Here is an 11,628-nt window from a genome sequence, read left to right on the forward strand (position 1 = left end):
AACAGGAAATGCACGGGGAAACAGAGCACAAGACAGGGAAGACTAAACTAGCCACCAGAAACACCCAAACCAGAAACACTCAAAACCCAGAACAGAAACCCAAAACCCAGAAAACCAAACCAAGAAAGTCCAAAAAATCAAAACCCTGGAACCTCCAGACTGAGACCATGACAACTACATTTAAAACAATACTGGGTGGTGAACCCTCTAACGCACGTTCAATAACGCCAGACAGCCTTTCTGTGACTATCAGGTACCTCGGTTAGCGAGATCAATCTTTCTGAAATCAAGACGTTGCAGCAATTTGGAAGAGTTTAAAGCAGGTATGTCCCTGACCTGTATCTGACCTCTCTCACATCCTGCAGATCCCCCCTCCCCACACTGCACTAAACATCTATTAACCACGTCCTGGTCACCCTCTAGGGCTCCCCCTATTTGCATGTGACCCCCACCAGACTCAGAAGCAGGAACTGTAGCAAAAGCTTGGTCAGGATCTAGCATCTGGAACCAATCAGTCACTGTGGGGTCAACACCTAGGTCAGAATCTAGCATACAATCATACGGCCTGTGATCCTCAACACCTGGGTAGGGGTCTGTCATAAAATCATATGGCATGTGACCATCAGACACAGCAGCAGCGGCTCTTTCAGACATTGCAGAAACAAGTGGAATTTCAAATTCATTAGCAGCAGCAACAGGTGCAGCCCTTTGATCTAATAGTATATTAAGTCTTCTGTGTTGTGAATCAAGCCGTCGACAAAAGGATGCATGGTCAAATGACATGTCAGACCCTGGTGGATAAAAATGCTTCAATGCATAACGGTTAATTTTAGCATGCCAACCTTGGGTAGTATCAGGGAAATCACTATTGCTACCCCAGCAGGACACATCACTGTGTTTGAAAATTTTTTCAGCCAATAAATGACCTCTATGACACAACAACGATGACAACTGAGAACACCAGACCTGCTGAAACTGATTTGAAAGCCTGCACATAAGACTGATTATAATTTCGTGACTCTTAATTGTTTTTTCTGTGTAAGTCTGTTGTTTTTCCACTTTGGGCCTGGATTTTGTTGAATGAAGAGGTCTCCAATTGTTTGAATTTGTTATCTACGTAGTCACGCAAAGAGTTCTCTAGTTGTCTAAAACAGTTATCTATATGGTCGATCAAAGTGCTCTCCAATTTCCTGAATTGTCTGTTTATATTGTCACACTGTGGCTGAGCGTAGCTTCAGGCTTCAGGCTCTGGTGACCCTGAAGTTGTGTATCTTCTCTTTTTACTTAGCTCTAAACATAGGCCATAAAGAGTGCTTAAATCAGGCAACTCTTCTGAGTTTTTTAACTCTGGCTGATCATATAGGGCAGGGGTGTCAAACTTACGGCCCGCGGGCCGAATCAGGCCCGCAAACGGGTTTAACCCTCCTATTATCCTTGAGGTCAATTTGACCCCATTCAATGTTTATCATTCAGAAAACAATAGTTAGCTTTTATTTTTGCTCCATATTTCATGACTTTTCCTAATTTGATGGGGACAACTGATTAAGCATAAAATTATCATGATGATATTTTTTCAATGTGCTGAATGCATATTGCACGCATTGGTGGTCCTCTGGGGTCAATTTGACCCCAAGCTGTTTTAGCTGTGTAAAACTTGTCTGTCTGTGTGTGTGACCTAACATCCCCACACCTGCAGGTGCACAGTTGATACTTTTGAGTTGATACATAATGGGACACACACACACACACACACACACACACACACACACCTATACGGGTTTCTGTGTACTACAAGGTCAATTTTTCCAAACACTTTTTTTTGGTGTATTAGAGGGACACCCCTTTCCATTTGCTTCACAAAGATGGGGTAAAGATCAAAAAATCTTTTTTGAGGCATATAACACAAATTTCACTTCAAATATTGAATACACACAACACAACTCAAAATGTAACAACCTGACAACATGCTTAATTAGGAGGACATAGATAATGAGGTGCTGAAGCCCCGCCCATGACACATATGACAATTATAAGGACTATTTAATTTGTGAGGACAGGAGCTATACAACACACAAACACTGTCACTGAGGTGATTTGAAGGGTCTAACATGAGTTAATGGGACATGGCTTAACACAACCACTAAAATAAAGGCAATGTGCAATAAAAAGAATTATCTGTGAAGGCCATTTTATAACGAAGGGCTCAGACTGGCATGTTACTAAAACACAATGCTTTTTATGTGAACTGATCGGTAATACATCAAGTAAAACCTTGATAGATGATAAGGACATTAATCCAGACACAGAAGTCTGTGAGCAAGAACCCAATTTTAATGTCATGAGTGCTGCTGTATCAAATTCTTGAATATACCAATGATTCACTCACCTAGAGCAACACCTCAAAGGCAGCTGTTCAACTACTCCAAACAGTATGACGCTGCAACAAATACATTACTAAACTCACTAACTGAAAACAAGAATGGTGGCTGTTCACTTGTCACTCTTCTTCCTAAGGGATATGCCACGATTTCTCACAAAGTCTCTTATGTATAACACTGAATCTTTGTTGCTAGTTTCCCCTTCTTGATGCAATCTTTGAAATGTCGCATCACTGCCGCAACCTCAGCTGGAGACCATTGATGTTTTGGTTTCCTCCTGGGATCATGCTCTTCATCAGCATTGTTGAGAAACATTATTAAAAAAACAAACAAAAAAAACACAGATTGTAAATGGAAAACCAAACTCTTGGGTCAACAATTCATTTTCTGCACATTTGTTATGTTAAGTATGGCTGCACTGATCTAATGGTTTCCTCTCTAGATGCCGAATCTGGTATCCCAAATCACAATATCTGCAAAATTTGTAGTTGTAGTTTCACAATAAAATCTTACCAGTGCTTTAACACTACTGTTTCTTTTGTGAAGCACAAGTAGAAGGTAATTCATTAGCATCAGCAGTAGATTTAAGCATCAATGTCTACTCACTGGAGCAAATGAACAGTGCAGAACAATAACGAAGCAACCCGCTAAGATAAAGTCATTTCAGTTAACAGAATGACTGTACTGATATCTATGATAATGCCACACTACCACTTGCCAGTGCACTAAAAATTGAGATGGTAGCATCTCTAATTTCAAGTGATTTTTTCAGTAACTTCAGTGCATTGTCCTGTAACATAGAAGATATCCAAACATCACAAAATAGGAGATCACAAATCTTCTACCAATTTCATAAATACTGAAAATGTATTACAATATTCAGATTCTCAATGCTGGTGATAGAGATAAAACGCAAAAGTGCAAGGAAGGGAATAGAAAGGAAGGTTAGGAAAAGAAACACACAACATTCAGTAGCATTGACTGGCCAACATGCAGTGAATTAAACAATAAATGAATGCTGGTAGACTGAGATAGAGGGTCATACCGTCTGAAGCATCTGGAGGTTCCTCAACAGGTTGCAAGGCTCTTTTCCTCCTGTAGATTGTATAGTATAGCTCAATGAAATGAGTCTTTTCACAAGAGGTATTTTAACCTGTCATAGCAGAATGGCAGAGGTACAGCTACCAGCATTAATGATTGTTGCGTTTCACTTAAAATGTCCTAATAGTCCAACCAGTGTGCTAGCATGTATAATATTTGAGTCATTCAACTTACATACTAAAGTGTTATTCAGTTTCTAGGGATAATTTCACCTCCACTTATGTTACCACAATAAAGCAGTATATACTGTATAATGTACTTGTGTATTTGTGTAATTTACCCAGGCGTTCATGCGTTTTGGTTTCCCTCCTGGGCTTTTTGCCCTTGTTACACCCTGCAAAAGCAAAATATAAACAAAATCAATGTCAGTATCAACCAAAACTCTGGTGTCAATATTTAACTCTTATGACACTTAACTTATAAATCTACAACTCCAATGAAATGTCAATGAATTATCAGTGTCTTCAGAGAATGTACAGCAAGTAGCTTTAAGATATATATATATATATATGTAATTATATTATAAGGGGGATCAGAAAAGTGATGGCAATTTCAAGTTGAATGTGTATGTGAAGAACAATTATTTGACCAAATGTTTAAATCTAAAAAGGCAAGATGAGTAAACACACACTGATGGATTTAGTGTTGGGACACGCACCAGCAGATCATCTTTAATTCTGAAAACAATCTTAAGTCAATATCAACATTCAGTGGAAATTGTATCACCTGTTGAACATCTTTGATGCAGTCAGATGCCACGGCTGCATGTTGAGGATCTTCACCAGTTGAAATCTTATGTAGAGAAAGAGAAACAATATCATTAAATAACCAGCAAGACACAACACAACTGTGCCTGTTGACATATAGTGAGTTAACAAAATTATCTGTACAGTAGAATGATAGGACATCAAGAATACTGTATATAAAACAGAAAAACATTTGAACAGCATTTCATAGAAATCACCAGTCAGTACAGCACAGTGACATTCATGTTAGCACAAAAGATTACCTACTGATAACTTGAGAGATAACAATACAATTATGCACTGAGGAAATTGTAGATAGTATAGTAATGTAGTGTAATGGTGACAGTGAGGGTGAACATTCATCTTGGTATAGACACCAATAAACACTTAACAGTATCCATACGGTGTCCTCACAGTGCATAAACCTGACCAGTACATACAAACTGAGGACTGTGTATGTGTAACATTTACACAGTCCTCATAGTACATATACTGGACCACTACATACTAAAAGAGGAAATCAATCCCTGAAAACAATCTTAAGTCAATATCAACATTCAATGGAAATTGTATCACCTGTTGAACATCTTTGATGCTGTCAGATGCCACGACGGCATGTTGAGGATCTTCACCAGTTGAAATCTTATGTAGAGAAAGAGAAACAATATCATTAAATAACCAGCAAGACACAACAAGACTGTACCTATTGACATATAGTGAGTTAGCAACACAATTATCTATACAGGAGAATGCCAGGGCTTAAATATTGAACTCCAATTTTTATTTTATAGATCAGTATGAAACACGCACCTTCACAAACCATTTAAAAATCATTTATTTTCTTCTACCAAATAGTACTGATGAGCAAGTATTATGGTTATTATCAGGTTTTTGATCAGGTTTTCAGAAACTCAGAATGTGATGAAGAAAGCGTGCCAACAGCCAGGTTACCTCCACAGAGTCAGTTACTGCTGTAACTGGCCCAGAGTTTAAGTTACATCTCATTCTGGAACTGTAAACCCAGTGTTTCCCTCATCTCAGGGTGAACAAACTCAGATGTTTCACTAAACCTGCTTTCTGGAACAGACCCCAGGATACTCATGTCCATGTAAACACACTCAGAGACTGAACAAAGCTCTATTCAACATTACTCTACACAGAGTACGTTTTGTTTTACGTGTGAACATACTGTGACTGCATTATAGTAGGTTCACACTGCAACCTGTTAGCTCTTTGTGAAATAAATTCTTGTCTGTACCTTTAATCTCCATGGCCAGTCAGAGTCTCCATAGTTGTAGGTTATCTCTTCCCCCGGCCCGATGTCCTTGATTGCAAATAAACAGAGATGAGGCTGTCTACCCACAGTGATGGTCCTCATTCTGCTGTTTGGGCTTACATGATCATCGTTGACGAGTCTCCCTAGGGAATCATCCTCTTTGGCTGCGTCAACACTGAAATGACAAAAAATAGGGAAGTATAGTGAAAGTATCATGACAGAAGCACACTATGTTGAATGAATAAATACATTACCACTACTGCTACTACTAACATTGAATTAGTATGGCAATGCATATACCATAACTGTTTTCCATTGTAACAAAATTCAAACATGAAAACCTTCAGGGCATCATGGTACAATCTCAGCATGTTTTCATGTTCCTGTTTGCTTATGACATCCCCTCTATATTCGAGAAGGAAGTCTCCTTTCTTAAAGTGGCAGCAACTAAACAATCCTCGACCTAACAGAACAAAGAAGACAGAAAAAGAAGAAGACTGTGTTAGGTAGTGATGCAATTAAAAGAATAATTAAAAGTAGGTCTGTGCTAAAGAATCTTAAATACCTTGGCAACTCACCTTTGAATGAATTAATATATTTTATACTGAATCCATTCTTGTCCTTTCCCTGGGACGAAAAATATGCTGCCTCTTCTGTAGGTTTAATTTTCACTCTCTGTGGCCTCATTGTCGACATCTCATGGAAAAGATGATGACTTCAGTAAAGATACAGAAAGAAATCTGATCAGTTTAACTGTCACAGTTTAACTGACTTACTGCAGACCTATTTAACAGTTGACCTTTTGTTTTTTAACTGTACCAGTACAGCCTGTGTAGGAAATGTGCCAAACAAACTTTACTCTGGTATGACTCTACTCTCAAAACAAGCACATTCACTAGTACAGGTGTCACAACATGCAGTCTCCTAACTGACTGCAGAACTGACATGTAACAGACACTATTAGACTGTACTGAAATGTTACCATGGAAAAATTAGCATATTCAGATAAAACTAAATGCAGCAATTCATAAAATAAACTGATAACTTTGTACTGTGCTGATAATACTAACCTTACAACCTACATCACTGACAATACACTGAATTAATAGCACTGACATTTCTACAAACATACATAAAGTTGCAAGATAGTCTGCAAACTACAGCAGCAGCCGTTTGATTTTCCCAAAACACTAACGTCATGTAATCAACTACATTACTACACAATACACGGTAACTCTGCCACTGCCAGTCCCAAGTGCAGATAACAAAAGAGGAGGGGTGAGTATGACTTCATAGTGACTAACCACAAATATGTTACAAGAAAAGGAGATAAAAATAAGTAAATAAATATGTTTATGAGAGGAAAGGGGGGCTTACCAACATCAATCAATATGGTTCATTCTGTGAGTCATGAATGTGCACCCCAAATTAGAAAAGATTTGGATGAAAGATTTTCAAGATACACTAACTCTAAAACTGAAAGTTTGACCTGATGGTGGCGCTACAGGGAAGGTCACCAACAGGGTTCATACTCTTGTGGTCATTAATGTTGTCAGTAAATTTGAGAAGATTTGTATGAAATCTTTTCAAGATAAATTAATTCTAATTTAAAAGTTTTGCCTGATGGTGGCGCTAGAGGAAGGGTCAACTTACTGATGGGTTTCATGATCAAGGGGTTATTTATGTATTTAACAAATAAACAAAGTGCCTGACACAAAAACTTGGTCAACAATTTTCTGTAAATAATTTTCTGGAGGCAAATATCCCTCTGGTCAGATTGACCCCAAGGGTAAAATGTGCCGGATTAACCCTAGTATTATCCTCAAATATTACTAGGGTTAATCCGGCCTGTGAGATGATTTCCAAAGTATAAAAATAGCTGCAATTTTTCAATGAAAGAAACTGCTGTTCTAAATGTGTCCACTGGATGTCGCAATAGCAATTCTGTTACGCAAGCAAACTGTTTATACCGGGCCGAGCAAGTAGGCTTATACCTAACAGCTAGCCCGGAGCTGCCTTGTCGTTCTGCCTATTACGAGACACAGGTGACACACATCAGGGAAAAAGCAGGTACTCACCCAGGAGGAAGTAAAGACACAAGAGGGAAACTACCAAAATAAAACAGGAAATGACAAGACAAACATAAAACACTAAGGCCTGGGGACCGGGAAAGCGTCAGGCTTTTGCAAATATCAGCCTGACAAGAAACACAGTTGCAGACAGGATTTTCTGATCTTTCAGAGGATTTGGACAGCCAATTGAAGCGCAAAGTAAAGTCATTTATTGCGTTTTCAGTTGCAATTGATGAAAGCACGGACATTACAGATGTTGCACAACTGGCCATATTCATCCGCGGAGTTGATGACACTTTGACCGTCACCGAGGAGTTCGTGGAGTTGGTGCCAATGACGGACACCACAACAGCAGCTGATATTTTCACCGCCCTCGTCGGAGCGCTGGACAGGGTCGGAGTGGACTGGTCCCGCGCTGTCAGCCTGGCAACAGATGGTGCGCCTTCAATGACTGGGGAAAAAGCAGGTGTTGTCACAAAATTCAGGGAGAAGGTGCAGACTTCAAATGGAGGACTTGAATTTTGGACTTTTCATTGTATTTTGCATCAGGAGGCATTGTGTTGCAAATCATTGAAGATGGATAACGTCATGGAGGTGGTCGTCTGAACCGTGAATTTCATCCGATCCAGAGGCCTGAATCACCGCCAGTTTGACAGCCCTCTCAGAGAAAAAGACCACAACTATGGCCTGCCATACCACACCGAGGTAAGATGGTTAAGCCGAGGTGCTGTCCTGAGGCGCTTCTTTGATTTACGCGAGGAAATCAAACAGTTCATGGAAAAAAAGGGCAAGCCAGTCTTAGAATTTCAGTCCACAGAATGGATGCAGGATCTTGCATTTATGGTGGATGTTACAGAGCATCTGAATAACTTGAATAAAATGCTGCAAGGGCGCACCAAAGTTGTCACGCAGTACTATGACAGCATATGCGCGTTCAAGTTGAAGCTGTCATTGTGGGAGACACAACTCGCGGGTGGTGATGCTGCTCACTTTCCTTGTCTGAAAGATGTGTGCGCGACCCAACGTGCCGCAGACATGAAGCGGTTAAAAGATAAAATAACGAGACTAGTGCGGGAGTTTGAGCAACGCTTTTCAGATTTTTTCTTTTCTTTTTTCTTTTGCTTGTACAGGGTTTTGGCAGCACACTAGTCTGGAAGCTTGCTTGGGTTTTGCTTGTTATTTTGGCCTTTGTTTCATCCTGAAGTCAAGCTTCATTCATTGTAAATAATGCTCACGTCACTGTAAATAACAAGCAATAAATTCTTCACTTTTTTTGCTCTGCTTTTCTGTTGTTTATGTTGTGCTCTTGCAGCTCTTGGCCAAAGCAGAACACTATGCCTGGGTAGCTTACTGGGTAGGTTCCAGTTACTGTGTTGGGATCCATCGCTGCAGCTGGACTGGTCACTGGGGCTTGGCTGATCACTGTGGTTGGGCTGATGACTGTGGCTGGACTGTTCGCTGTGGCTGGACTGGTGACTGGGGCTGGACTGTTCGCTGTGGCTGGACTGTTCGCTGTGGCTGGACTGGTGACTGGGGCTGGACTGGTGACTGGGGCTGGACTGATGACTGAACTAAGCATTCCTCGACTGGCTGGCTCTTTAGATGTGAATGTCCAGAGTCTGAAAAACAAAACTATGATTTAATTTCCAGCTGGATACAGGTTAATGGAAATACAGAGGACATACAGAACTGTTAAGATTAGGACCTTGTGGTCCTTTTCTTTCCCTGTTTTCCTTACGTTATCCACTGTGTTCCCTTCCCTCTTGTGGTTGTTTTCTATTTGTGTGTGTGTGTGTGTGTGTGTGTGTGTGTGTGTGTGTGTGTGTGTTCATCCCTAACCCTTCCTAGATCCTGCTCCCAGTCTCCATCCACACATGCTGTTCATCACACAATCAACTCCACAACCACATGCAGTATAACGCCCGGTTCAACTCTTCACTCATCGCCCGATCATTCCGACTCATCGTACGCTACAGCCAGACTTTGCCTTTTTTGCTCTATTGAACTGCTCATTACCCTGTATTCCTGTGCCCTAGGACCATTCTTCTGCCACCCTGCTGCCTGCCAAGCTCATCCCCATCTCGTCTCGTCTGTTTGGATTTCAGTTCCCTAGCTCACATCAGAAGATTTACTGCCTGCCTGTCACACCTGCCTGCCCAACTCCACTACTCCCAACGATATTTAAAATAAAATAAATATATTTCATTAGTCCTCTGTTTTCTGCTTTGTGGGTCCAGATCCTCACTGAAACCTCACAGAACGATCTGGCCACAATGGACCCCGCAGACACAGCTTCCGATCCAACGTTGCTCCACAAAGCCATCTCCAGTCAAGGTGCCCTCCTCGGCTAACACGAGCAGTTACTCCGGACTCTCTTCGACAACAACCAGTTTATGGTAAACCAAATTTGCCGTCAAGTTTCTGCTCTAACTTCTGTTCACTCTGCCTCAGCTTCTCCCAGCCAGAACCCAGCTCCTGAACCTGCGCCACCTCTTTCTCCACTGCGGGACTTCTACACTACAATCCCAGAGCTCTTCTCCGGAGAACTGGATGAATGCAGAAGATTTCTTCTTCAGTGTGACATGGTGTTTCAGCAATGGCCTCTCACTTTGGATTCTGACAGGTCTAAGGTACAATACGTTTAGGGCTTACTAAGGGGAAAAGCACTGGTATGGGCTGAGGCATTCAATCCCCACAGACCAGTAACTGCTTTCTTTTGATGAATTTTTGGCTTAACTCAGACAAGTTTTTGATCATTCTAATCACTCTGGAAATCTTGTCTCGTCAGTTTGGATTTCGGTTCATCAGCTCACCTCAGGAGATTCCTGCCTGTCTGTCACACCTGCCTGCCCAACTCCACTCAAAATAAAAAATATTTCTCATCACTCCTCTGTGTTCAGCTGTGTGGGTACAGATCCTCACTGAAACCTCACAAGAACATACAAAACATGTTCTGATATTCAACTGGATTCACATACAAATGTGGTTGATTAAATGATTTGGGATTGGAGGTAACTGGTTACTGGCTAAGTGATGGTTCCTTACTGCCTTTGGATCTGTCCCTGGATGCAGTCCCCTCCACCTGGTGAGACCTGGCTGGATTTGACTTGTCCAGAGTCTGAAAATGAGCACAGGTATGTGATTAACACTGATGCTGTAACCATCTCCATGGTATGATTATACGTAAGTAGTAGATTCAAGTGATGGATAATTACTGCCAGTGAAGCTTTGGCTGGATCCAGCAGATACCAATGTGGAAAGGAGGGTGCCCTCACAAACGCACCTTGACAGATGCAGGATATCAAATAAATGGAAACATCAGTCATTAAAATAATGAGCACTAAATTTGTAATCCTTATGTTGTAATTCTATGAAAATTATTTATGTGTTAAATGCATCTCGTGAAACTGTTACCTGTCATGTTCTCGTCCCTGTCCAAACCCTCAGATTCTGTAATTGAGATCTTTTATAACATGCATTAATTACCAGTTTTAAAAAAGTTACCTGAAACTTGAGACTCCATATGTGTTCAGTGACTAGACTAATACTGAAGATTACGATTACAACTTCTTCCTCATTGTCCTCATCTTCTTCCTCCTCCACATGGCTGATCTAATCTAATAATTTTGTTGTCAGCATCAGTCCAGTTGTCTAGGACAGTTCCCTCCACGTTCTTACTGCTCCAGGCACACAGCCCTGACATACATGATCACATTCATGAAGTGTTACCATGTTTCCACTCTGCTTATTTATGAAACAGCTGCAAACATAAAAATTAACTACAAAATTCCAGGGAAATTTTGAGTGCCACGGGGGCTACTGCCGGGATGAGTACATGATTTATTTCCAGTGTTCAAAAGTCACCCTGATCATATTCTGGTTTTGAGAAATGTCTTGATATAAAAGACTCTGATATAAAACAATGTCACATCCCTCCATCATGTATTATGTGGGAAATATCTCATATTCTGTGTTGTTTTTTTTTTTTTGTTTGTTTAAAATTCAGTTGATTAGAAGGCTGAAACAGTAGTGAGTAAGTTGTGAGCTGTAAAACC

The 11,628-nt window shown here is 40.6% G+C and overlaps 1 protein-coding gene and 1 long non-coding RNA gene across 2 annotated transcripts; one reads left to right on the plus strand and one right to left on the minus strand.

Moving 5' to 3' along the window:
* Positions 1 to 2,309: 2,309 nt before the first annotated feature.
* Positions 2,310 to 3,471, minus strand: LOC130179516 (uncharacterized). The gene is made up of 2 exons (XR_008829296.1): positions 3,424 to 3,471; positions 2,310 to 2,668 (listed from the first exon to the last, which is right to left on the minus strand). It is a non-coding gene; the product is annotated as an uncharacterized LOC130179516 (long non-coding RNA).
* Positions 3,472 to 7,906: 4,435 nt separating this feature from the next.
* Positions 7,907 to 10,442, plus strand: LOC130178663 (uncharacterized). The gene is made up of 7 exons (XM_056391089.1): positions 7,907 to 8,009; positions 8,205 to 8,278; positions 8,886 to 8,927; positions 9,610 to 9,714; positions 9,811 to 9,907; positions 10,025 to 10,203; positions 10,362 to 10,442. Exons 1-7 carry the CDS (start codon positions 7,907 to 7,909, stop codon positions 10,440 to 10,442), a joined length of 681 nt encoding a protein of 226 aa, XP_056247064.1.
* Positions 10,443 to 11,628: the final 1,186 nt, after the last annotated feature.

Source organism: Seriola aureovittata, chromosome 12 (assembly GCF_021018895.1).
Source record: "Seriola aureovittata isolate HTS-2021-v1 ecotype China chromosome 12, ASM2101889v1, whole genome shotgun sequence".
NCBI classification, from domain to species: domain Eukaryota; kingdom Metazoa; phylum Chordata; class Actinopteri; order Carangiformes; family Carangidae; genus Seriola; species Seriola aureovittata.

What these genes read in the sequence shown, in the direction of transcription:
- LOC130178663 (XM_056391089.1), top strand. Translation starts at nt 7,907, where the DNA reads ATGACGGACACCACAACAGCAGCTGATATTTTCACCGCCCTCGTCGGA. An exon ending in ATGCCTGGGTAGCTTACTGG is followed by an intron (nt 8,928 to 9,609) that starts GTAGGTTCCAGT and finishes CCTGTGCCCTAG; the next exon opens with GACCATTCTTCTGCCACCCT. An exon ending in CAAAGCCATCTCCAGTCAAG is followed by an intron (nt 9,908 to 10,024) that starts GTGCCCTCCTCG and finishes ACTCTGCCTCAG; the next exon opens with CTTCTCCCAGCCAGAACCCA.